The 24,333-nt window shown below is 33.7% G+C and overlaps 3 protein-coding genes and 1 long non-coding RNA gene across 8 annotated transcripts; all 4 read right to left on the bottom strand.

Moving 5' to 3' along the window:
- Positions 1 to 6: 6 nt before the first annotated feature.
- On the bottom strand, positions 7 to 6,234 carry LOC146921102 (uncharacterized). The gene is made up of 10 exons (XM_085711248.1): positions 5,480 to 6,234; positions 5,336 to 5,373; positions 5,145 to 5,234; positions 4,265 to 4,324; positions 3,938 to 3,985; positions 3,620 to 3,676; positions 3,281 to 3,337; positions 2,945 to 3,001; positions 252 to 323; positions 7 to 18 (listed from the first exon to the last, which is right to left on the bottom strand). Exons 1-10 carry the CDS (start codon positions 5,916 to 5,918, stop codon positions 7 to 9), a joined length of 930 nt encoding a protein of 309 aa, XP_085567374.1. The 5' UTR covers positions 5,919 to 6,234.
- Positions 6,235 to 9,422: 3,188 nt separating this feature from the next.
- Positions 9,423 to 11,043, bottom strand: LOC146921101 (uncharacterized). The gene is made up of 3 exons (XR_015010757.1): positions 10,962 to 11,043; positions 10,727 to 10,783; positions 9,423 to 9,858 (listed from the first exon to the last, which is right to left on the bottom strand). It is a non-coding gene; the product is annotated as an uncharacterized LOC146921101 (long non-coding RNA).
- A 112-nt stretch (positions 11,044 to 11,155) lies between these two features.
- On the bottom strand, positions 11,156 to 12,216 carry LOC146921100 (uncharacterized). Its single transcript, XM_085711247.1, has 4 exons — positions 11,718 to 12,216; positions 11,519 to 11,556; positions 11,259 to 11,318; positions 11,156 to 11,170 (listed from the first exon to the last, which is right to left on the bottom strand). The coding sequence occupies exons 1-4, from the start codon at positions 12,187 to 12,189 to the stop codon at positions 11,156 to 11,158; spliced, it is 585 nt and encodes a 194-aa protein (XP_085567373.1). The 5' UTR covers positions 12,190 to 12,216.
- Positions 12,217 to 18,958: 6,742 nt separating this feature from the next.
- Positions 18,959 to 24,132, bottom strand: LOC146921099 (uncharacterized). Of its 5 annotated transcripts, XR_015011999.1 has the most exons (6): positions 23,742 to 24,132; positions 23,602 to 23,639; positions 23,401 to 23,502; positions 21,722 to 21,781; positions 21,373 to 21,581; positions 21,173 to 21,223 (listed from the first exon to the last, which is right to left on the bottom strand). XR_015011999.1 is itself a non-coding variant. In XM_085714517.1 (5 exons), the coding sequence occupies exon 5, from the start codon at positions 20,192 to 20,194 to the stop codon at positions 19,085 to 19,087; it is 1,110 nt and encodes a 369-aa protein (XP_085570643.1). In that variant the 5' UTR covers positions 20,195 to 21,581; positions 21,722 to 21,781; positions 23,401 to 23,502; positions 23,602 to 23,639; positions 23,742 to 24,132; the 3' UTR covers positions 18,959 to 19,084. The 5 variants fall into 5 exon arrangements, 4 of the variants coding, with proteins under 4 accessions (XP_085570643.1, XP_085570644.1, XP_085570645.1 ...); XM_085714517.1 differs by having other exon boundaries at positions 18,959 to 21,581; XM_085714518.1 differs by having other exon boundaries at positions 18,959 to 21,581; positions 21,722 to 21,778.
- Positions 24,133 to 24,333: the final 201 nt, after the last annotated feature.

The raw sequence follows: 24,333 nt of genomic DNA, 5'->3' as shown, positions 1-24,333 counted from the left end.
TTAACATCAGACCATTAGCTAAAAATGAAATTAAAAGAGATAACATCAATAATAACGCCACCAGAAACATCAGATGGGCAATGTAATTTAAAAGTCATCTCAAAGTATAAAAGGCATGCTTGATTTCAACTTTTGTATTATGTTTCTTGTTTTTAGTTTTAATAACAAATACTTTTAACATATTTTGACAAACAAACTTGTCACCATTAGAAAAAATAAAATAGAAAACAAAGTAAGAGATAGAACAACACCTCCAGATCTAGAGGAACAAGTCTATAAGGGAAAGGCACAAAACTGGGAATCCTCGAATGTCTTGGTTGCTCCTGCTCAAAATTTATTAATTAACATCATACCATTATCTAGAAAGGAACATACAAGGTATGACATCAATAATAACGCACGAGAAGAATAAGGAAAGGTGATGGGCATTGTAATTTAAAAGTCAGCTGGAAGTATAAAAGGCATATTTGGTGTCAACTTCTCTTTTTTGTTTCTTGTTTTTAGTTTTAATTAACAAATACTTGTTAATATATGATGAAAGCCAAACTAGTTACTTTTTTTTTTTTTTTTTTAATGAAGCCAGAGAAAAATTAATAGATGAAAAGAAGTACAAAGAAATATTGGGGGGGACAAAAGCCTATAATACCCAATGAAGAAAAGAAGCAAGGAACTAGAAGGAAGAACTACAAGCTAAGAGAGAACATTCTAGCCACTAACAGCAAAAAACAACAACATCATTTTTTATAGGCTTTGGAAATTCAACTTTTGGCGCGGGTGTGAACGCAATCATCTTTCAGCCCTTTAGACTTATCAGTTTTACAATCATCCTCCTTGTCTATCTGATACTGATCCGCAGATGTAGTATGCCCCCAAAAAATTAAATTTAAATTTCAACACTTGTCAAAGCAGCATCACTATGGGTAAGAGCAATGTTGGTGTCTGTCAGTACTGTTACCAACATCTCATCATTCATATCCATCAAATTACTAGTGTGAACACTTTTATCAGGACACAAATTTAAGAATTGACTATCTAGACAAATAGATGAATTCTCCACTAGGTGGAAAGTTAGCTCCTTCTCTAACGTAGTATCGGTTACTTCATCAGTAAGGTCTCCCCAAGACTTTGGCATAATGGCCAAACTGTTTTGAACTGCTGCAGATGAAGCAGCAACAGCTTCCAATCTAGAATTCACAGGTTTTATGACAGAAAAAACCGGAAGCTTGTCACATGTTAGAGAGATGTAATTGATAGTGATAGGTTTCTCCAGAGACTCCATAGTTAAATCAGCAATAGAGGTACCTATGACTAGGTTCTCTGAATAGCTAGTTAACTTGGGGCTTACAACCAAAGATTGAATAGCAGCTTTATTCACATTGATGGAGTCAAAGCCACTCTTCTGTTCCTCAACCAAAGCCTCCCGATCCGAAGAGTTATTCTAATCATTCAAAAGGTTAAAAGAGTTTGTCAAAGGTACAATATTCAAGGGTGCATCTAGGTTACTCTTTGATATTCTCTCTGGGGCTAGATCATTAAGCTGAATAGATTGTTGGTTGTTCAGATAACAATCGTTGCTCTGAGTGATGAACTACGACATCTCCATCAAGAACGAAATTAATGAGAGGAGTAGCATGATATATAAGGGAACCTTCAGTATTCAACAATTCCTACCGAGGCTTACTATCAAGGATAACTGCAGGTTGCTTGTCAGCCAAGTCAAGTTTAGATGGATTCTTATTGTTGTGCGTAACAGGTTGAGCCTTTTTTGGTACCTTAGTTAAACCTTCATTCTTGTTAATTGAGCTTTAACTTCGAGCAATTTTGAATGCTATTTCCCAATAGCTTGCAGTGAGCACAAAAGGAAGGTTGCTTTTCATATTGCACCATGATAGACAAAGCATTACCTAGTTTTTCAGACAAATCCACATCAATGAGTTGCTTCATCAATTGTTAATAGTGTGCCAATGTCGGAGGCAATCTCATAGATGCTTTTCCTCCTCCAATATTCTTGGGGAAAGTGCACCAATCTCACCCAAATTTGGGCATGAGTCTGGACCTGAGCATGAGGTGTGAAATCCCTAGTCCGACAGTAAAAACGCAGAAATCCAGGCTTCAAATTCACCACCCTCAACGCCCAAACCCTACGCATATCTTCCACAAAGCTAAAATTGAACTCAAAGAAACCCTTACCAAGAGGAATCAAATTCCAATTGTGCAAATTTGGCCACCTTTTCATTTTCAGACTTTGAGTTGTTAATGGTGAATCACCTTTGTTCAGGGTCAAACGTCCATGAAGATTGCATTTGCAATCAGCAGTGCCTAATTCATATTCATCCTGAGAGATCCTAACTCGCACCATATCACCCATCACAACCTTAGGAGGTAACTGATTAAGCTGAATTTCAAAAGAACCGGATAAAGCCTGTGCGAAGGATTTCCCAGATTCCGACGGTTTCGCCGCCGTAGTCACCGTCGAGTCCAGAAACGCAGAAGCAGGGAAGTTTCGCCGGAGAGAAAACCAAAGAAAAAAATAACACAAAACGAGAAAATTCAAGGGTAATCTACGCGCAAGAAGGTGGGACACAAGGGAAATTAACCAATCACCAAAAAAGCATAGAAAATCCGCGAAAAAACGGTGAAAATGGCTCACCGAAGCTTCATCGGAGCTTCGTTAGAAGTTAGTCAGGTAGCCGAAAAATGACAGTTATGGAGATAGAATAGAGAATTCCGGTGGAGCTTCATATTTAGTTGTTTTATTTTTAACTAATCATGAAGTATCTACTTAGACTTTAACCAGACGCTCATAGGCTCAATTTTCTTTCTCTATATTTCGAGTGTTTGTCTTTGAATTTAGACCTCATTATTTCATTCCCAACTAGTTACTATTAGAAAATATAAAATATAAAATATAAAATATAAAACGGAGTACGAGATAGAACAACACTTCTCGATCTAGACTATAAGGCTCAAGATTGGGCCTCCTTGAATGTCTATGTTGCTCCTGCAGAAAATTTATTAATTAACATCAGACCATTATCTTAAAAGGAAATTAAAAGTGATAACACACATAATAATGCCACCAGAAAAATACGGAAAGGTGATGGACATTGTAATTTAAAAGTCATCTCAAAGTATAAAAGGCATGCTTGATTTCAACTTTTGTATTATTTTTCTTGTTTTTAGTTTTAATTAACAAATACTCATTAACATATGATGAAATCCAAACTAGTTACCATTAGAAAATATAAAATAGAAAACAAAGTACGAGATAGAACAACACCTCCGGAACTAGACTATAAGGCTCAAGGCTTGACCTCCTTGAATGTCTCTGTTGCTTCTGCAGAAAATTTATTAATTAACATCAGACCGTTATCTAAATAGGAGATTCCAAGAGATAACATCAATAATAACGCCATGACAAGAATAACGAAAGGTGATGGGCATTGTAATTTAAAAGTCAGCTCAAAGTATAAAAGGCCTATTTGGTTTCAACTTTTGTTTTCTGATTCTTGTTTTTAGTTTTAATTAAGAAATACTTATTAACATAATATGATGAAAGCCAAACTAGTTACCATTAGAAAATATAAAACAGAAAACAGAGTATGAGATAGAACAACACCTCCTGATCTAGACTAGAAGGCTCAGTACTAGGCCTCCTTGAATGTCTCTGTGGCTCCTGTGGAAAATTTATTAATTAACATCAGACCATAATCTAAAAAGGAAATTCCAAGAGATAACATCGGTAATAACGTCACCAGAAGAATAAGGAAAGGTGATGGGCATTGTAATTTAAAAACGCTTGTTTGGTTTCAACTTTTGTTTTCTCTTTCCGGTTCTTAGTTTTAATTAACAAATACTTTTTAATATATGATGAAAGCCAATCTTGTTACCGTTAGAAAATATAAAATAGAAAACATAGTACGAGATAGAACAACACCTCCGGATGTAGAATATAAGGCCCAAAAAAAGGTGATCTCAGTAGCTTCTGCAGAAAATTTAATAATTAACATCATGCCATTATCTAAAAAGGAAATTCCAAGAGATAACATCAATAATAACGCCATGAGAAGAATAAGGAAAGGTGATCGGCATTGTATTTTAAAAGTCAGCTCAAAGTATAAAAGGCCTATTTGGTTTCAACTTCTGTTTTCTGTTTCTTGTTTTTAGTTTTAATTAACAAATACTTATTAACATATGATGAAAGCCAAACTATTTACCATTAGAAAATATAAAATAGAAAACAGAGTACGAGATAGAACAACACCTCCTCCTGATCTAGACTAGAAGGCTCAATACTAGGCCTCCTTGAATGTCTCGGTTGCTCCTGCGGAAAATTTATAAATTAACATTAGACCATTATCTAACAAGGAAATTCCAAGACATAAAATAAATAATAACGCCACCAGAAGAATAAGGAAAGGTAATGGGCATTGTAATTTAAAAGCCATCTTAGAGTATAAAAGGGCTGTTCGGTTTCAGCTTCCGTTTTCTGTTTCATGTTTTAGTTTTAATAACAAATAGTTATTAACATATGATATAAGCCAAACTTGTTACAGTTAGAAAAAATTAAATAGAAAACAGAGTATGTGATATGTTGTAAATAGTGAAGTTTAAATTTTGTTATTAGTAATTTAAAATGTTTGGTTTCTGCTTCTTGTCTTTAGTTTTAATTACAAATACATATACTTATTATTTTGCTTAGTTTTCAGAAACAATGTTGTTTCCATAGTTTAGTAGTATTGCCTTTCTTTGTTTGTTTGTTGCATGCACGGTGATGGAGTTGAAGGGTCAGGCACAATCAAGCAAAAGAAACTCGTTGTTAAACAGGGGTTTTAATTATTATATACCCCCTCTAGAATGAAATATAAATAAAAGTGGCAGTTGAAAGATTGATGTGTGTAGTTAAAAAATTATCAACGACCTTTTTGTTTATATTTCATACCGGAAGGAGTAATTCATCATTTTAAAATAATCTGGGTCAACAAATTGGCACAACCTAACTTGGGCTGGCACGGAACGAGCTAACGCCTAGCTCATTTCAAAGCCAGAAAAACCATCCCACCGGAGATTGGCACATATATTTTGACAATTATACATTTTGGAAACAAAAACATTGAGGCGTACACAGGCAATGAGTTCGTTACCTGAGTAGAGACAAGGAGATAACGTCTAGGAGGTGGCAATCTTGACAAATGTTTTTTAATATCAGCAGATCTAGCTCTTTGCTCAAACCACTAGGACCAAAACAAAGATATAATAAAGAAAATAACATTAGCTCAGGCAAAAAAATAATATCCTAACACCAAAATAATTAATAATAATAACGAATATATACCTTTTCGATCTTGAAGTTGATTTTGAAGAAAAGGATAACTAAAGAAAGGAATGAGATGATGATGAGTAACATAATAAAATTGGATGAAGAAGATAAATAATTAATGAGAGAGAGAGAGAGAGAGAGAGAGAGAGGGGGAAGTACCAAATCCAATACACCAAAAGCCTTGGAAGATCTTAAATGCGGTTTCTGGATTTTGTTTTATGAACGAGGGAGTTAATTCTTCGATCATACGGCCGACAACTGAAGCGAAAAAGCTCGATATCGCGCCTCCGATGCTACTGCAGAAGCCGGATATATAGGAACTGATAAGGCGATTTATCTCATCGTCTGAGAGGCGAGATAACTCGGCGTCAATAAGACGAGCTATCTTGTCATCGGAGAGTCGAGCTATCTGGCTGTTAGTTAGGCTAGAGATTTTGGATGCGATGAAGTTGGCGAGAGCTCGAAGGGCCGGTTGAGATATGTTGTTGGTGTCGGCGAGAGTGAGAGAAAGAGCGTCAGCAAGAGATAAGCCGTCCGTGTTGATGTTGGAGGGTGGAGGAGAGAGAGGTATGCCGGAGAAGGGGTCAGAGTCAGCCATCCTGCTTTACGGTCGTTTGTTTGGCAGTGTAGCTTGCGTTTTCAAATTTCCAATATCTAACCCTAATGTTTTAAACTTTATTCAAAAAAAAAACCCTAATGTTTTTAAACTCCAAAAATGATCATCACTCAATCAATTATACCACTCAAACCAGGTTTTAAACTCTGTTTTACTTATCAATTATACCACTCAAACCAGGTTTTAAACTCTGTTTTACTTTAGTGTCGAACTGTTTTTGTAGATTTCCTTGCATATAAAGCAAAGTTGAAACGTACTTGAAAGGAAATCACCAATAAGGGATCAACTTTGCGTTCTAAGCATGAACATAATTTAATTAATTTTTTTCATATTGGCTTATGATTTTTTGCAGACGACATATAGGCCTATCATCTTAATACTTTTTATTTATTTCTTAGTAACTTCTCACAAAACTATTTTTTCAATTTCAAAGAAATGAATATGCACGTTGTGATTTTATCATGTAAGTTTTTTATGTTCACGGAGTCCAAATCCCTTACCACATGTAAGTTCTTTGTGAAGGAGTGCCTGAATCAGCTGACCTTCTCTTTGTTTTTTTGGCCCGTAACTTCGAGTGTCCAGTATAGTGTCAGTAGGTGGTTGGGGTGGGAGCTCCTTATATCGGGGAGTGTGCTAGGCTTTTTTTCCAGTTGTTTGTGTCCTTAGGAGGGAGTGCTTGGTGTAGATCAGGCTTCTAGTGGATAGCATTAAATTCCTCTTCTGGAAGTGGTACTTCTGTAGACATCATGGGCATCGTTGTTCCTTGTATGAGTGGGGGGCGGAACCAAAAGGGGGTGTAGCTGTCAGAGATAGATTGAACATGTGTGAGGGGTTTGGATGGTGCCCAGATCTTTGAGCAGTTGTTGTGGGAGGGGATTTGTCTCGTTTCTTTCCCTGATTTTGATCCTTCTGCTTCTTGTTCATCTCGAAGTTGTTTGGGTTTGTTTGGTGTTTGGGTGGGCTTATTTTTGCTCTTCGGGACCCTTTTTCTTTCTTTTATTGCTCTTGGTGCTCTGGTGGCATGTTCATGTCTTGGGATCGACCGACTGAGATTATATTCGGTTACTTTTCTTGTGCCATTCAAAAAAAAGTATTGATATTTGTAAGTCTCGAACCGAAACAAATCCAAAAAAAATCATATTTATCTTTTTCAATGACACCAATAATATAGTAAATATAATATAAATTTTTTTTAATGACACCAACAATATTAGGGATATATGATGTGCGGTTTAGTTAGGTTTTGAGGTTAAAAGTCATTGAACTGCAAGAGAAAAAAAGCATGTGGTTTGGTTGGTACGATTTTTTCAAAACAATACAATTTTTGGTTACGAACATTAAAATCTAGTTAAAAAGATAAAACACTACATATTTCCAGCAATGTTTACAACAATATATTAAATTCATCCAACATTACAATTTCATTTTCATCTAATAATGTTTTCAATAACATAGACCAAATTAAAAATGTGAACAAAAAGTAATCTTATTATATAAGAAACGCAAAAGGCTAAGAATTTATCATTCTCTAAACATTCAAGTAGCATATAAATACATTTTTGAAATAAAAAGCAAAGAATAAATTTAACAAGAGAAAAAATATATGTCATTCTATAAAAGTTTTCATTAAGTTTCTATGACTATTAGACTAGGTGACATAGGTTTAATTAGTGTTTTCCTTATGTTGCAGTTTGGTTTGGTTTGATACGGTAGGTAAAACAAAACCACAAACAAAACCAAATTGTGCAGTTGAGTAAGAAGATGACTTGAATACAACCAAACTAAATGTGATTTTTTGCGGTTTTGGTTTGGTTTGTGGTTATTCTATTGAGTTGGTTCAGTTTTGAACGCTCCTAAAGAATATTATATAAAAATTTGTTTAAAATAATTAAAATAACCATGTATTCTTTTTATATGTAGTATGGTACTTTGTGTTTTTTTTTTTTTGATGATGTACTTTGTGCATTTTAAAATGAGTGTCGTTTGAAAGTCACAAACATGTATATCTATTCTATTAATTAAAATCAAAATTTCATGATTAAAAAAAAAACACAAGCCATAATTTACAAGTGCTAGCATAATAAATAAATAAAAAAAAAACGGACAAATAGGTACGTGAGTGTTCTCCCATCTTTCATCTAGCATCATATATCTATTTTTATCGTGTAAATTTGTATCCACTACAAAAAATCATGTAGATAGACCAAGTTAAAAGTGATTTGAAAGTGCAAGCGTTAATTGAAAGAAATTTTTTTACAGGGACTAAAATTAAAGTAATCTTTAATTGTAACTAAGAATCTTTTGCATATTTAAGTCTCAAATAAAATAGCTAATGAATACAGACTCAAATCCAATATAAAAGGACAACCTTGATGAATATTCCTTTATAAACTTCGGAGCAAACTTCACATAACTTGTTTCTCTTGGCCACCAACGTCTTTTTAAAATAAAATAGAAAAACAAAAGAGTCACTTGTGAAAAAGGGAGAAGAATGCAAAAAACACAACGTCGCATAAGTAGGATCCCCAACTACATTTCATACATAAAAATATACAAACATTCATTAAAAGATAGAATGATTCAGTACCAAAAATTTACGATTGACATTTATTTGAGAACTAAAAATATTCCCAGCTTAAAGGATTTGCAAAATTCAAAACGAAAAAAGAATCATTTTAAAGGTTTTGGGTTCAAACTCGAACGAAGGAGTAAATATTCATCTAACCCTGAACGAATGAGTGAATATCAATCTAGCATTTGTCATTAAAAAAAGGGTTAAATATGTTTTTGGTCCCTATAAAATGGCGACCTTCTAAGTTTAGTCCTTACTTAATTTTAATAGCTTTTTTAATCCCTACAAAAAAAATTTACTTATAATTTTAGTCCCTGCTAAAATAAATTTTGTTTAATTATCCTTAAACTCTTAAATTTTTTAACGATTCTTTTTATACAAGTTTAGAACACTATGAAAGGTTCAATTACTAAAATCTATAATTTTTTAACATGAAATAAATTAAATATGAATTTTTTAAAACGACAAAAGTTTAAGATATAAGTAACAAAAATATGGATGTAGAAATCAAATTTTTGCGAGATTTTTTTCGGAGGACCTTTTAATAACGTTCTTAACACGCCTGTAAAAAATTGTTGAAAAACTTAAGAGTTTAAGCATAAATTAAACAAATTTGGATTGAGTAAGGACTAATATTGAGTGCAGAATTTTTTTGTAGGAATTAAAAATGCTATTAAAATTAAGTAAGGACTAAACTTACAAGGTCGCAATTTTGTAGGGACCAAAAACATAATTAACCCTTAAAAAAATGATTGGTTATTTAGTTGTCATCACAAATGAAACCTTTGTAATGTAATTTTCCTTTTTTCACTTCATATATGACATTTGATTTATATACATAATACATTTATGCCTCATGGTCAGAATGTGAAGACCAGAGGTTATCATGTATCTCAACCTAAAGTAAAAGACAATAAGCAGCAGGAGATTTGTTAATGAGGAACTTGCAATTACATAAACAACTACATTAGCGACAAACTCTTGGAATCATCAAACTACAATTGACATTTTCAATTTTCGCATAAATAAAATATATTGGCGAAGAAAGAAAAAAGTGTGCCAAAGATTATTCCTTATGTAGAACTTCATTATGTGGCCTCTCTACCCTTAACCTTATGCCAGGGCAGGGTCACTCTCTGGTTTATATTAAGTCATCACCAGATTTCTATTAGCTTCCAATTACCGTTGGCTATTTTAGTTCTCGAGCTATGATCAACAACTATTTAGGATAGAAAATGGTTTGCTTGAATTTATTCAACATCACAACACGCTTACGTATGTGCGGAAATGAGGAAAAACAAATCTCTTGGAAAAACGGCTCTAGATGTGCCTTTGATGCAGCTGTACTTCCTGCAGTTGGCAGATCCAACGGACAAAACAAAATTTAAAGGGTTAATTTGTATAAATGGAATATCCAATTAGTGGACAAAACAAGATGCAATAATTCTACTAATTATGATATGCATCAACAGTAGTTAGTAACATTAACAACAATAATTCTATTCTTTATTTCAATGCCAAAGAGCTACATGGAAGAAAATAGGTTGCACAATAATGACGAATTGGTGGACATACAAGAGGAGTAGGAGGAGGACAATACATAAATTCTTGGTGAATTCTGAAGTCTATTGATAGTTAGTAACAGCGAACAAGAAATTCACGATGAGTAGTTCAAGAGAATGTTCCCCAAGCGAATTAAGAGGGACAATGTGGAAAACTACAGAGTTGTCAGTGAGATGTTGATGGCAAAAAGGAATTGTGTTGACTTAATGTTGGAAGACATTGAGAAAAAATGCCCCCATTCACCAAGAGACAATTCCAAAGGATAGAAGAATTACAACCTATATTTCTTCCAAGACTTCTCTAATTTCTCTCCTGCAGCACTTCACAAAGGGAAAAGATTTGGTGAGACCAGGGCTAACTCGCTTTGCAACATCGTACTTAATTTAAGGTGCCTTCATGGGTCTTTTGATAAGAATGTTCACAAGTGACCAATGGAAGACCAGAAGGTTTGCAAGATCAAGGGATTGGAAATTGATTGAGGATATGAAGCTCAAGCCATTCAAACCTCAACAATAGCCTTTGCTATATGACAGAATATGAAGCTAACCTTGGGGCATCTCTGCTGCTCGGTCTTGGTTGTACTTGATTTTGTTTTTTATATACTTTATACCTAATTTTGCCATTCAAAAAAATAAAAACAAAATATGAAGCTGACCTATCTAAAGTTCAGGTCGGTTCCTCGATTGTAGATTTCTCCAATGCCTTTAAGACCCTGATTTGAAAACATCATTTCGCATACAATATTTGTTAAATTTCAAATTTGGAAAGTAGGATAACGTACAATATAAAGATAAAAACTGTCTTAAACTCCAAATTAACACATGATGACAGCCAAACTTGTTACTGTTAAAAAATCAAAATAGATAACAAAGTACGAGATAGAACAACACCTTGAGATCTGGAGACAGAGTACATGAATATCTAGACAGAAAAGAGTTCTTCATAAGTTTCTGTCGTTTCTCCTAAATTTTAATTAATTAACATTAGACCATTATTTAAAAAGAAAAATACACGAGAAAACAACAATAATAACACCAACAGAAGAATAAGGAAAGATGTTGCGCATTGTAATTTAAAAGTCGGCTCAAACTATAAGGTTCTGTTTGGTTTCCGCTTCTTGTTTGACAGTCGTACAATTCGGAAACATAAACATCAAGACAACCACAGGCAAGCAGTAAGTTAATTACCTTAAGATTAGTGACATTGTCTTTAATAATGGAAGATTTAGCTCTCGGGGGGGCAATCCACTAGGACAAAAACAAAGATATAAATAAAGAAAATAACACCGTTAGCTCAGGGGAAAAAAATCCTAACACCAAAATAATAATAATATATATCGAAGCTATGAGTAAAAAAATTGTGAGAGGCAGATGAAAGATTTAAAAAAGAATGTTGTGAAACCCTAATAATAATAATAACAACAATAATAACAATAATGATAATATACCTCTTTGATCATGATACTGATTACGATGACAAGGATAACTAAAGAAAGGAATGAGATGATGATCAGTAACATAATAAAATGAGATGAAGAAGATAAATAATTAATGCGCCGTGCTTGAGAGAGAGAGAGAGAGAGAGAGAGAGAGAGAGAGAGAGAGAGAGAGAGAGAGAGAGAGAGAGAGAGAGAGAGAGGGAAGCACCAGCTTCAGTATAGAAAAAGCCTTTGAAAAACATCATCAATGGGGTGTGTTTATTTTTTTCAATGACATCGAGCAAGCTATGAGTTATTTCTGCCAAAACAGTAGCGAAATCCGGAACTAGTTTTTCAGTAGCTAAAGAGCTCGATACCGCATCGCCGGCGCCATCGAAGAATCCAGATATCCCGGCTTTTAGGAGGCGCCATTTCTCATCGTCGGATAGGCGAGATAACTCGGTCTCGACGAGACTACCTATCCTGTCGTCAGAGAGTCGAGCTATCTCGGTTTCAGTGAGGCTAGTGATTTTGGTTGCAACGATATTGGCGAGAGCACGAACGGCCGGTTGATATATGCAGTCGTAGTCAGTGAGAGCGAGAGCAAAGAGTTGGTAATCAGATAAGTCGTCGGGGTTGATCTCGGCGGGAGGAGGAGGAGGAGAGAGAGGTATGCCGGAGAAGGGGTCAGAGTCAGACATCCTGCTTTGCCGTTTGATTTGTTTCGCAGGGTACGTAACTTGCGTTTTCAAATATCAAATATCTAACCCTGATGTTTTAAAATCCAAATATGATCATCAATCAATGATTCCACTCAAATAAGCTGAAACGTACTTGAAGAGGAAATCAACAATAGTGATCAGCTTTGTTGTACCAAAAATATATGGAAAATGATAAAGAGTGTCCTTAGAACATTGTTAAATAGAATTATTTATTGAAAAATGGTGAATTTAACTTTGGGTTAAATATGTATTTGATGCCCGTAAAATTAGGACCTTTTAAGTTTATTCCTTACTAATCTTGTAGTCCTTACAGAAAAATTCTGCACTTAGTATTTGGGCCCGTTTGTTACGGATTAAAATAAAAGTGATTTTCACATAAAATAATTTAGAGATTTTATGAAAAATCAGAATATATTTTGCGTTTGTTTACCACGATAAAAATCAATTTTTTTAAACAAATAATTTAATTTGTTTGGATACAACTATATAAAAGGGATTTTTTGTTACAAAATTAGTTCAATCTTTTAAATCATATTTTCTCCCTCCTCTAAAAAAATCTATTTTTTGAGAAGCTGCTCTTAACAACTTCTCGTTTGAAGCTGTTTTTAGATTTTTTTTAGAAATCCCTCCTCAATTCAAATTTGTTTAATTTATGCTTAAACTCTTGAGTTTTTGAACAATTTTTTTCAAACATGTTAAGAACATTACTAAAAGTTCCTCTCCAAAAAATTGTCGCAAAATTTGATTTCTACGTCCATATTTTTTTAATTTTATATTTAACTTTTGCCGTTTTAAAAAATTCATATTTAATTCGATTCATGTTAAAAAATTCTAAAATTTTGTTAATGAACCTTTCATAGTTTCCTAAACTTGTCTCAAAAAATTGTTCAAAAATTTAATAGTTTAAGGATAATTAAACTAACTTTATTGTAACAGGGACTAAAATTAGAAGAAAATATTTTTCTAGGGAATAAAAAACCTATTAAAATCAAGTAAGGACTAAGCTTAAAAGTTCCCGATTTTATAGGGACCAAAAACATATTTAACCCTTTAACTTTTTAAAATTCAAAATATTGTTGAATACAATGCAAATCTACTATTTTGATTTTATTAACAAGTGTCATTTAATGTTATAAAGGATACTTGTTAGCATAACCCAAAAAATATATATATCATCAACTTTGTGTTCCAAGCATGAACATAATTAATTATTTTTTTTCATAGAGGCTTATCATAATATGTTTTATTTATTTTTTTAGTAACTTTTTGGCAAAATCACATTCGTCATTCATTAACTTAATTTTAGATAACTATTTCGTCTTTATCTTTTTCTCACGTCATTTTTGTCCTTTTGATTTGTTTGCAAATGAATTTTCAAGCATCAAATATATATAGACTTCATATAAAAACATGAGTGTAAGAACCTAGATTTGAACAGTAAGAGCTCGTATCGAAATAAAACCATAGATTTAAATCTTAAAAATTCATATACAACATGTTCAAAAGAACGAAAAATTAGGTGAAATTTTTTAAAGAAATGAATAATAAGTTAAGGAATGGTGAGAAAAATTTTGTTTGAATTTGATGAATAGATGGACTCGCACTTGAGGGGGAGTGTTGTGTGCAAGTGTGAGTTATATGTCTCACATCGGATAGAAAAGTAAAGGTTGAACATCTTATAAGTAAGAGGACCCATAAAGTCATTGTCTTAAGGTTTTGGGTAAGAGTGTGGTTTCTCTCTTGCTTGTGCGGTTGTTCTAGCCTCGATGTAGACGGTCCCCCTAACTCCCCCACAAAACAATTTTTTCATTTTCAAATTTAAAGAACTGAATAATAAAAGCACAATGTTATTTTATCATGTTAAAATTTTATATTAAATGTAGACGGTCCCCCTAACTCCCCCACAAAACAATTTTTTCATTTTCAAATTTAAAGAACTGAATAATAAAAGCACAATGTTATTTTATCATGTTAAAATTTTATATTAAAGAACTGAATAATAAAAGCACAATGTTATTTTATCATGTTAAAATTTTATACGTAGAAAGACTACTTCCATATTTAAACTAGATTTGGACCGGTGTTTTTTGTGCGTGAAAGTAATACACACACTTTTTATATATCCTATAAAAATTATTTAAACTTATTGAGTTTGAAAATGTTAAATTTAATATATGAATGTTTATAATGGATACTAGATGTTTTGAAGTTAAATTGGTTAAAATCCTACGATTTCTTATTGAAACTGTAAGCACGAACCAAACTTTCATTGATTCCTTAACGGGTCTATATAAGTTTTATTTATTGGCGTTACCTTTAACCTTTTAAAACTATATTTTCTATTTCCTAAGGGTTACGACATCTACTATACTTTTTATCATAAATTGTTGTAATTAAGTTCACCTTTGTTTTAAATAGACACATATATTGAAATCGAGTCCAAGACGTATTCGGCGAGAGCCAAAAAAAATACAACAACACTGCGCTAATAGGTAAAAATACAAAGAATCAATAAATGAGAGCAAAGTTTCAAACATGTGAGAAAACCAAAAAAAAAAAAAATTACAGTTGCACTCCTCTTCTTCCCATTGTAACTAAAAATGAAACCACAAGTGATCACCAACCATAGTGCGCTTGTAACTCTTCAAATGTGAGTTATTTAATCTCTTTTATCTTGAATTGTTAGCTCGTAATTAGGTATTAAGTCTTAGTTTGGGGTAGATTAGTGAAAGTTGAGTCAAGCACACCATGTGCTCTTGTAATATTTCACTTGTGTTGGAACCCTAGAATAAATGAGCGGAAGTTGGAAGAGTAAACAAAAAGTCCCACATTAGATAGAATTAATGTTTTGCTGATGCGAACAGATGGGACCGGGTTGTCTTCGAGTCCGAATCATCTACTCTAGTGCAGGCTCTATCGTCTCCGTTCCAGGGTGATTCGGAATTCTATGTTATTGTTTCTAGTATTATTTATCAGTTATCTTTACATTCCAACTTCGAGGTGAAGTTTGTTAGGAGACAAGCGAACATGGTTGCTCATAGTTTAGCTAGGGCGGCCTGTTCTTGGGCTAGTCACCGTATTTTTGATTCTTATCCTTCTTGTATTGAACATTGGATGATTAATGATAATAGTTAACTTTGTTTCGGTCAAAAAAAAATGTTTTGTGAATTGAAAAAATGTGGAAGTTCCACGTAGGAGAGAACACACACATCAGTAGTATTTATATAATAGGGGGATCACTTCCAAGAGTGTGTGCTTGGGGTGTGATCACTTAAGAAAATATATATCTGACTTAAATGCTACTTTTCCTACTATATTCTCGACTATTTATTACCCTCACTTATTGCTCTTTCCCATACAACATTGCTTACATCTCTTAATTTGTGTGAAATAGTCAAAACGTCGTATAATTTAAGACGGAAAGATTACCACATAAGACACTAGAGCTCAGTACAACACATTATATTCCCAATAATAAAACACAACTTAAATCCAATCAACAGTTATGAAAATGACCCTTGATGAAACTTTTTTTTATCAACTTCCGAACAAAAACTTCTCCTCACCAAATATGTTGCTCCTGCATCATGGCAAGGAAAACAATAATATAATATTACTCATACACCTCATGCAAATAAAATAAAATATTAAATAGCTAATGAATGTTAAAATTTATAATAAGGAACCATTTTTCATACTAATTTAATACAATTATAAGGAGCAAGATCGAAGGAGCATACACAACATAGGACGAACATTCATCAAAGGATAAAATGATTCAGTACCAAAAATTCTTGTGAGAACTAAAAAAAATCCAGCTTTAAGGAGTTTGCAAAATTCAAAAAGGAAAGAGAACAATCTAGCTAAAAATTTGAAACCAGAAAAGTACCACAATCCCATCAGTAGCACTAGTTACAGGTACCCAACAAAGAGTAAAAAAAATATGGAGGAATTATGATATAAATAACTAAACAAATTACAACTTCATATTATAACAAAAGCCAAAAGATAAACCTTGCAAACCAGGCACATAGAAAATAATCAACTATGATATAAATAACTAAACAAATGATTGGTTATTTAGTTGTCAACGGAAATGAAACCTTTGTAATGTAATTTCCCCTTTTTCACTTTATACATGACATATGAATTAAATGGCAATAGTAGAAATTATAAAGCTAATGGGAAAGAGGAAATATAAGTAAATTTAGGAGCATAGATAATAAAGACTCATATTCATGGCAGACTCTCTGGTTTATATTAAGTAAGTCACCATAATTCCATTACCTTCCAATGATCGTTGGCTATTTTAGTTCTCAAATCTTAATTCTACAAGCATTGATCAACAAGACATAAACATATATATACTATTTCTTCAAGGTTTATATTAAGTTATTGAAAAATGGCTTGCTTGAATTGATTCAACATCACAACATGCTTACGTTTCTGTGTAAAGGAGGAAAACTCCATTTCAAAATTAGGTGATTGTTACTGTTACTTAAATTAAATAGGGAATGTGTCTGTGTGTGAGAGAGAGACTCTACATTCTTCAAGGCTATTTCAGCAAATATTTGACAAGGCACATTACTTTCTTCTTTTTTTTTCTTTTTTTTTTTAGGAAACAAGGCACATTACTGACAATGCATTAGAGTTGATTTCAGAGGCCAAAATAAACATTACGCAGCACACCAAATACATTTAGATATAATTTTACCATAGTTTAAATCATCATGTTACCAACACTTGATTAAGTTAATATAATAAGTTAAGGAATGAACCTCTTCAAAAGTTAAGGAATGAACCAAATTCCATTTCAAAATTATTAATAACTCCACTGTCTAATCAACACCTCATAAATTGTCAATCCTTCTTCTTAGTGTTGTTGTTTCCTATTTTCTCTCTACATATGATGACATTTTCTCTTCACCTCCCTATATAATACTTAGGTTGTGTTTGATAACACAAATAAGCTAGCTTATACTTGTTGGACTAGCTTATAAGCTTGTTTTGATAAAATAAGATGTGTTTGGTAAAAAAAAAATTTCACTAGCTTATAACGTTTTCTCAAAAGCTAATTCAAGTAACTTTTAGCTTTTTATACTTTCTTCCATTTTTAACCTTTATTTTTATTTTATTATTTTTTTTAAAATAAGTGACCAGTGACCACTAAGCCCACATTATAAAAGTATATGCCACTTTTTATTTTCTTTTTTCTTTTTCGGTTTGCTTAACAGCCATGCACTTTCTTTTTTCCTTTTATACATATAGACCCTCTTGCATTCTATTAGTTTACATACTATTTATAATTTCAAATAAAACAATATAATTTGCAAAAAATAAAAAAGATATATTATATAAAATTCTTTTAAAAAAGATATATTATATCAAAGTTAAAAAGTTTAATTACACAAAAATCACAATTTAATTTAATACCACATTTACCTTTTTAAAGATGAAATTAATTAGAATATTTCAAAATAAATATATTAAGTAAAATTGTTTATAAACAAAATAAATAAATAAAATAGATATGTATTTTTATGTCATTTTATATTTATCAGCTACTTCAACAACCAATTTTACCAAACACATTAATTTTAATAAGCGAGTTTTTTCAGCTATAAGCTAGCTTTTCAGCTATCAGCTAACTTATCAGCTAGCTTATAGCTTATTTTTACCAAACACACCCTTACAAGTTTTGAACCTTTTTTCCATTCATTCAATTCTATTATACACCAACTCTCTCCTTCAAACAGGACATCAGAGACAATTAATTACAACATAGCAACAAGAAGCAAGATACAAAAGATTCATAGCATCAAACTTATTTTTATCTTAATGCATATCTTAAGTTGAATCAAACAACAACAACAACAACATTAACACCAAAAACAACATAGACAACAACATCAATAACATCATCATCAGAAGCAGCAGTTTTGTTATTTTGTTCAAGTTTGATAATCAACTCCAGTTAGAAACATGGCACAATAAATGATAATCAACTCCAGTTAGAAACATGGCACAATAAAAGACTCACACCAAGTCTAAAAGTACAACAGGGCATGAAAATCACACGTACAAGGGTACAAGTTTATATTGTCATTTTCTATCTTTCTCGAGTCGAAAATATAGTAATTGAAACACTTCCCTTATGCAAATTTTCTTCCTTAAAGGGATCCAAACCTGCACCTCAACTCCACAAAGAAAGCCAACTAAACATAGGATGTGTGCATACCAATAGTGAGACGGTAAAAATGGATTCTAGGGACGAACTGATAAAATCCAAGTCTCAATGTAGGAATTCTAATGATTAAGAATAGAATTCGGTACAACAGAGAAATCATTGACAATAGTATTGAGAGTTTTAGGGTTTTAGAGAGGAGAAGATAATTGTTGAATATTGATTGATTGCAAATGAGGCATAAGGTCAAGTTTAAATACAACCCTCGGGTCTAAAAGAGTAAAATGACATAAACTAAGGGCCCATTTGTTTCAGATTTTTTCCAAAAAAAAATCAATTTTTCCCTTAAAAAAATCACTTTTTTCATTTTTAAGTGTTTGTTTAGGATTTTTAGAAAAATCATTTTATCAAAAAAATCTGTTTTGACCCTAAAAAGAAAATTAGGATTAACTTTTCTCAAAATCTATTTTTTTCAACAAGGAAATAATACATGTGCATGTTAGAACTCATTTTTTTTTAAAAATGGATTTTTATGGATAGTAGGCAAACACAAATAACTTCATATTTTCCTTCAAAAAAAATAACTTCATATTTTTTTTTAAAATCTCTAGATTCTTTTAATTCAAAATCTATTTTTTTTTAAAGCTGAAACAAACGCACCATAAATACTATTTAAAATAAACTAATTATTCAATACTTTATTCCTGTAACAATACCCTCCCCTTCAAACATCCTTGTCCTCAAGGATGAATAATCACAAGTGCCATGTTTAGGATGTAAAGTCTTCCATTTAATCAAAACCTTAACAGCTTGAACATTTCCCTTGTGAATCATTTTCCTATGAAAAACAGCCACATATTCTCTTCTTTGATGGACTACACGAGATCCTTGGGAAGTAGTAGATGTGAAACAATCATCTTCAATATCAAGTGGTATATCAGTAGGAAGAGTTGCCTTTACACACATACCCCAATTGACAAAAAAGTGAACAAATTTATTCATCTTCCATAAAAACACAGGATGATAATGATAAGATTCTTGTTCATGAAAAATAGTAGCAACCCCCATAACTAGTGCTTCAAAATTTTGCAACCCCATTGTGTTCAAAAAGGCCAGAATGAGTAGTTCATAAGAGATGCCTTGTATGAAATCTACTACAAAATAAGCTTCAGAGGTCAGTTTGAGATCATTTTCTTGTACTAGAATAATTATCATCTTCCAAAAATTGTCTATAGAAACCAAATCTAGATTGAAAGCATTTAGACTCTTGGCCAAATCTTGACTATACATAGATTCAGTTTGAACATAGTCATATAAAAGAGGATCCACTAGTATCCAAAAAGTTGCAAGATTGTAAAAAGACACAATAATTCTTGCCACCTCAAACTTAACCCAACAAGGGTCTTGAAGGAGAGAAATGAGGACATCAAAAGCATTGTGGAAGTGCTCTCCATTTGTAACTTTGGTACATGTTACTCCATTGACTAACCCCAAAATTGTACCTCTAACATGAGCATCAGTAGGATTTGAAATTCTGTCAAGAATTACAGCACTAGCAGACTCAAAATTGCACCCCAATTTTGTAGCCAGGGCAAAATCCAAGAATCTATTAGTGCCATGCTTAAGAGGTAAATCTCGCCATTTGAACATCCTCTTAGTGACGACAACACTTCCCCTGTTGACACAAACTGCAATTCTAAACAAGATACAGATGGAATTAAGGCTACTTATAGTATTCTCATAATCAAACTTGAAAATGTCTATGGATTGCAATAGTAACAACTGTCCTCTAGGAATCATCTTCCTGTGAAAATTAGCTACAAAAGCAAACCAGTTAAGACCTAGCCGAGATTGTTTTAGTGACAAATGGGAAGCAAGAGGAACCGGTGTAGCTAAAAGCTTCAGTTGGAACACATGGAACAAGTTGTAAAACTCTGAAATTTGAAGCGATGCAGTGGGTTTTGGGGCATAGATATCATTTTCCCTAGTAATACCATGCCATTTTTGGAGTGAAGGGAACCCCACAACAATTCCTATAGCTTCTAACCTTTGAGAGAACAAGTGAACATACACTAACCCTCCAATGATATGTTTAATATTTATGACATGTAATCCAACAAAAAACTTCAATTACAGTAGCAACCAAGTCTTCAAAAGGACTTGTCTCCATTCTACACTTTAAGGACTCCAAAATCATTTGCCACAGTACCTTAAGAATCATGGCCTTCACTTTGTGAACGTTGCAAGTAGGAGCCTCCAAATTACTGTTGAACTTATCCATGTTTAAGAACAAGATTTCAGCTCTGTGTTGGATAGTTTGAGAAAATGATTTGTTGAACAATTTAATTCCTAATGATTTAGCTCCTTTCAATGCAAACCTATTTCCATGTATTGCAAAAACCATCTGCAACTTTAAGAAATCACAAACGAATGGATCATGTGACTTTAGCCACTGAGTTAACAGCATTACATCATAAAAATGCATAGTTTCCTCATCAACAAAATGAATGTCTTCCAAAGTATGAAGCATAAACCCATTTCCATCTTTTCTTCCACTTCCATAACACTAAATTTTCTTCAATTTGTGTTTAGCAGTCATGGTGTGCTCTAGATCGAAGGCTCGTGATACCAATTGATACGGTAAAAATGGATTCTAGGGACGAACCGATAAAATCCAAGTCTCATTGTAGGAATTCTAATGATTTAGAATAGAATTCGGTACAACAGAGGAATCATTGACAATAGTAGAGTTTTAGGGTTTTAGAGAGGAAAAGATAATTGTTGAATATTGATTGATTGCAAATGAGGCACAAGGCCAAGTTTAAATACTCCCTCCGGTCCTTATTATAAGAAAAAGTTGACTTTTTAGGTTCATTGTATAAGTGATGTATCTAGTCTATATTTATAACAAGATACATTAATTATTCTATGAACCAAAAAAGTCAATTGTTTCTTATAATAAGGACCGGAGGGAGTACAACCCATCGGGGCTAAAAGAGTAAAATGACATAAACTAAATAATATTTAAAATAAACTAATTATTCAATATTTTATTGCTGTAACAAATAGATCTACTCATTTGAACAGCTGCTCTAGATGTGCCTTCCTGGTGCTGCTCTGCTTGCATGTTGGTTCCTTGACTGTAGATTTCTCCATTGCAGTTAAGACCCTGAACCGAAAACAACATCTAGCATACAATATTTGTTAGATTTCAAGATACAAACTACGAAAGCAGGATTCCCATAGCATATAGCGATAAATACTGTCTTAAACTTGTTACCGTTAGAAAATATAAAATAGAGAACAAAGTAAGAGATAGAATAACACCTCCAGATCTCGACTATAAGGCACAAAATTGGGCCGCCTCGAAGGTCTTGGTTGGTCCTGCTGAATATTTATTAATTAACATCAGAACATTATCTAAAAGGTAAAATACAAGAGATAACATCAATTATAACGCCACAAGAAGAACAAGGAAAGGTGTTGGCGGTTGGGCATTGTTAGTTATAAGTAGTGGCAGATCCAAAACCCTGAGTTAGGGGGTACTAAAAAGATTAACTTCAGTAAAAATTCTAATCTTTGTCATTAAAAACTTGGCTTAAGTGCACTTTTGACCCCTTAACTTTGCAAAAACAGAGATTTTGGCCCCATAAAAAAAGAGCACTTTTGGCCCCTAGGTTTGCCCCTTTTGGAGAACAATGATTTTGACTTGGTCAGTCATAGGTGGCACCTGACTTAGCTGAGTCAAATGCCACATCTGTAATTTTTAATTTTAAAAATTAAAAAAAAAAAAACACAACTCATGAGTTTTTATTGTTATTCTTTTTTTTCTTCCCTGTTTACAGTTTCAATCCATCAATTCGTCAAACCCATTTTTTTTTTCTTCTTTTCTTCCCTGTTTACAATTTCAACCCATCAATCCGTCAAACCCAGAAAGATCAAACCTCTTTTTCTTCAACTCATCATCCAAAATCGACCATAACGGCACCAACACCTTTTCTCATCACCCTCGTTGACTACAACCTCCCTTACAGCACCCACGACCTTTACGACATCCCCATCGACACCACCCTCACAATCCCAACCCTCCTCACCTCATCCCCTTCCCATGAATGATCATATTTCAATGAAGGGTTGAGATTCCAATTATCAATCAAACAATGAATAACAAGGAACAATGAATGATCATATTCCAATGAATTAATCAATCAATAACCCACTCCATCTTCAATTCATTCAATTTCAAAAAATTCTTGATCGCGATTCCTCACACAATACTCTTCCACTTTCTATTATCATTAACTTTCGCCCTATAAAAACCCACCCTACCGTAACCCCAACAACCCTCTCAAAAATTCGGCGACACCGTCACCCTACGGTGGACCAACATTCGCAATCTACTCCCCGCCCACTTCCAACCACAAAAATAACATCGGCAACCTCTTCCACTCACAACCCCCCACCTGACAATCCGGCTACGACACCCTCTCATCAACCTCCAATCCAACTACTTCTTTCGTATCTTCCACTAGGGCTGGACAAAAAATCAGTATCCGGCCCAAACCGTCCAGACCGCATAGCCCGAAACACATCGGATCGGGTTCACGGGTCAATCGGTTGCGGGTGGGCTGGACCGGCCCAACGAAATCCGCATCCGACCGAACTGTACATGAGTATTTATAATAATACCAAACAATACATCTTCCACTCACAACCCCCCACCTGACAATCCGGCTACGACACCCTCTCATCAACCTCCAATCCAACTACTTCTTTCGTATCTTCCACTAGGGCTGGACAAAAAATCAGTATCCGGCCCAAACCGTCCAGACCGCATAGCCCGAAACACATCGGATCGGGTTCACGGGTCAATCGGTTGCGGGTGGGCTGGACCGGCCCAACGAAATCCGCATCCGACCGAACTGTACATGAGTATTTATAATAATACCAAACAATACAAAAGTCGTATTTTGAAACAAAAACATTGAGACATAGGAGTTTGTTACCTGAGCAGTATTAGTAGGGACGATGACAACTTGTTTTGGAGATCTCCATTTTGACCAAGTGTGTTGCATTTGTTGAATAAGCGTGACAGTTTGGTAAATAATCTAGGACCAGATATAATAAAGAAAATAACACAGTTAGCCCGGGGAAAAACATCCTAAGACCAAAATAATACTAACAATAACAATAATAATAATAATAACCTCTTTGATCCTGAGGCAGATTAAGATGCAAAAGATACCTAAAGAAAGAAAGGAATGAGATGATGACGAGTAACATAATAAACTAGGATGAAGAAGATAAATAATTAATGTGAGAGAGAGAGAGAGAGACAGGGAAGTACCAGATTGAATACATAAAGCGCAACCGAAGATCATAAATGGGATTGGATTACTTTTGACGATATCAGTGACACCAGCGGCTAAAATTTTCAATATCATGTCCCCAATACTGTCGAAGAATCCGGATGCCTCGGCTACTAGGAGGCTGGCATCTAGGAGGCTACCTATCTCGTCGTCGGAGAGGCGAGAAAACTCGGTCTCAATGAGACGACCTATCTTTTCGTCGGAAAGTCGAAGAATCTCAGTGTGAGTGAGGCTAGTGATTTTGGTTGCGAGGATGTTGACGAAAGCACGAACGGCCGGTTGACCTGGGTCATCGTAGTCGGTGAGAGCGAGATAAAAAATGCGAGATGGAGGTAAGTCGTCGGGGTTAGACATCCTGCTTTGGCACTTGGTTCGTTTCCCAGGGTAGCTTGCGTTTATGTAACTTTTCTTAATGTTTTGGGCTCATTGACCCGGATCACATCGACTACTAGGCTTTTGGGCTTGATTAATAGCACGTTTTTTCTCCAAGGTGATAATTCTTTTTCCCACCCCCAACACTTCTACTAGGCATTTTGCTCTGTCCAGATTTTAAAGAAAAGTCCTCAAATT

The sequence above is a fragment of the Medicago sativa genome, chromosome 5 (genome assembly GCF_051527215.1).
Source record: "Medicago sativa cultivar Bolivia chromosome 5, Bolivia_mono, whole genome shotgun sequence".
NCBI lineage: Eukaryota > Viridiplantae > Streptophyta > Magnoliopsida > Fabales > Fabaceae > Medicago > Medicago sativa.
The sequence above is the reverse complement of the archived record's forward strand: the minus strand, read 5'-3'. Positions and strand labels throughout refer to the sequence as shown.

What these genes read in the sequence shown, in the direction of transcription:
- LOC146921102 (XM_085711248.1), bottom strand. Translation starts at nt 5,918, where the DNA reads ATGGCTGACTCTGACCCCTTCTCCGGCATACCTCTCTCTCCTCCACCC. An exon ending in CTTATATTCTACATCCGGAG is followed by an intron (nt 3,677 to 3,937) that starts GTGTTGTTCTAT and finishes AATTTTCCACAG; the next exon opens with GAGCCACAGAGACATTCAAG. An exon ending in CTTATAGTCTAGTTCCGGAG is followed by an intron (nt 3,002 to 3,280) that starts GTGTTGTTCTAT and finishes AATTTTCTGCAG; the next exon opens with GAGCAACATAGACATTCAAG.
- LOC146921100 (XM_085711247.1), bottom strand. Translation starts at nt 12,189, where the DNA reads ATGTCTGACTCTGACCCCTTCTCCGGCATACCTCTCTCTCCTCCTCCT. An exon ending in CTTTTTCTATACTGAAGCTG is followed by an intron (nt 11,557 to 11,717) that starts GTGCTTCCCTCT and finishes TCCTTTCTTTAG; the next exon opens with TTATCCTTGTCATCGTAATC. An exon ending in TCAGTATCATGATCAAAGAG is followed by an intron (nt 11,319 to 11,518) that starts GTATATTATCAT and finishes TTTTTGTCCTAG; the next exon opens with TGGATTGCCCCCCCGAGAGC.
- LOC146921099 (XM_085714517.1), bottom strand. Translation starts at nt 20,194, where the DNA reads ATGATTCCTAGAGGACAGTTGTTACTATTGCAATCCATAGACATTTTC.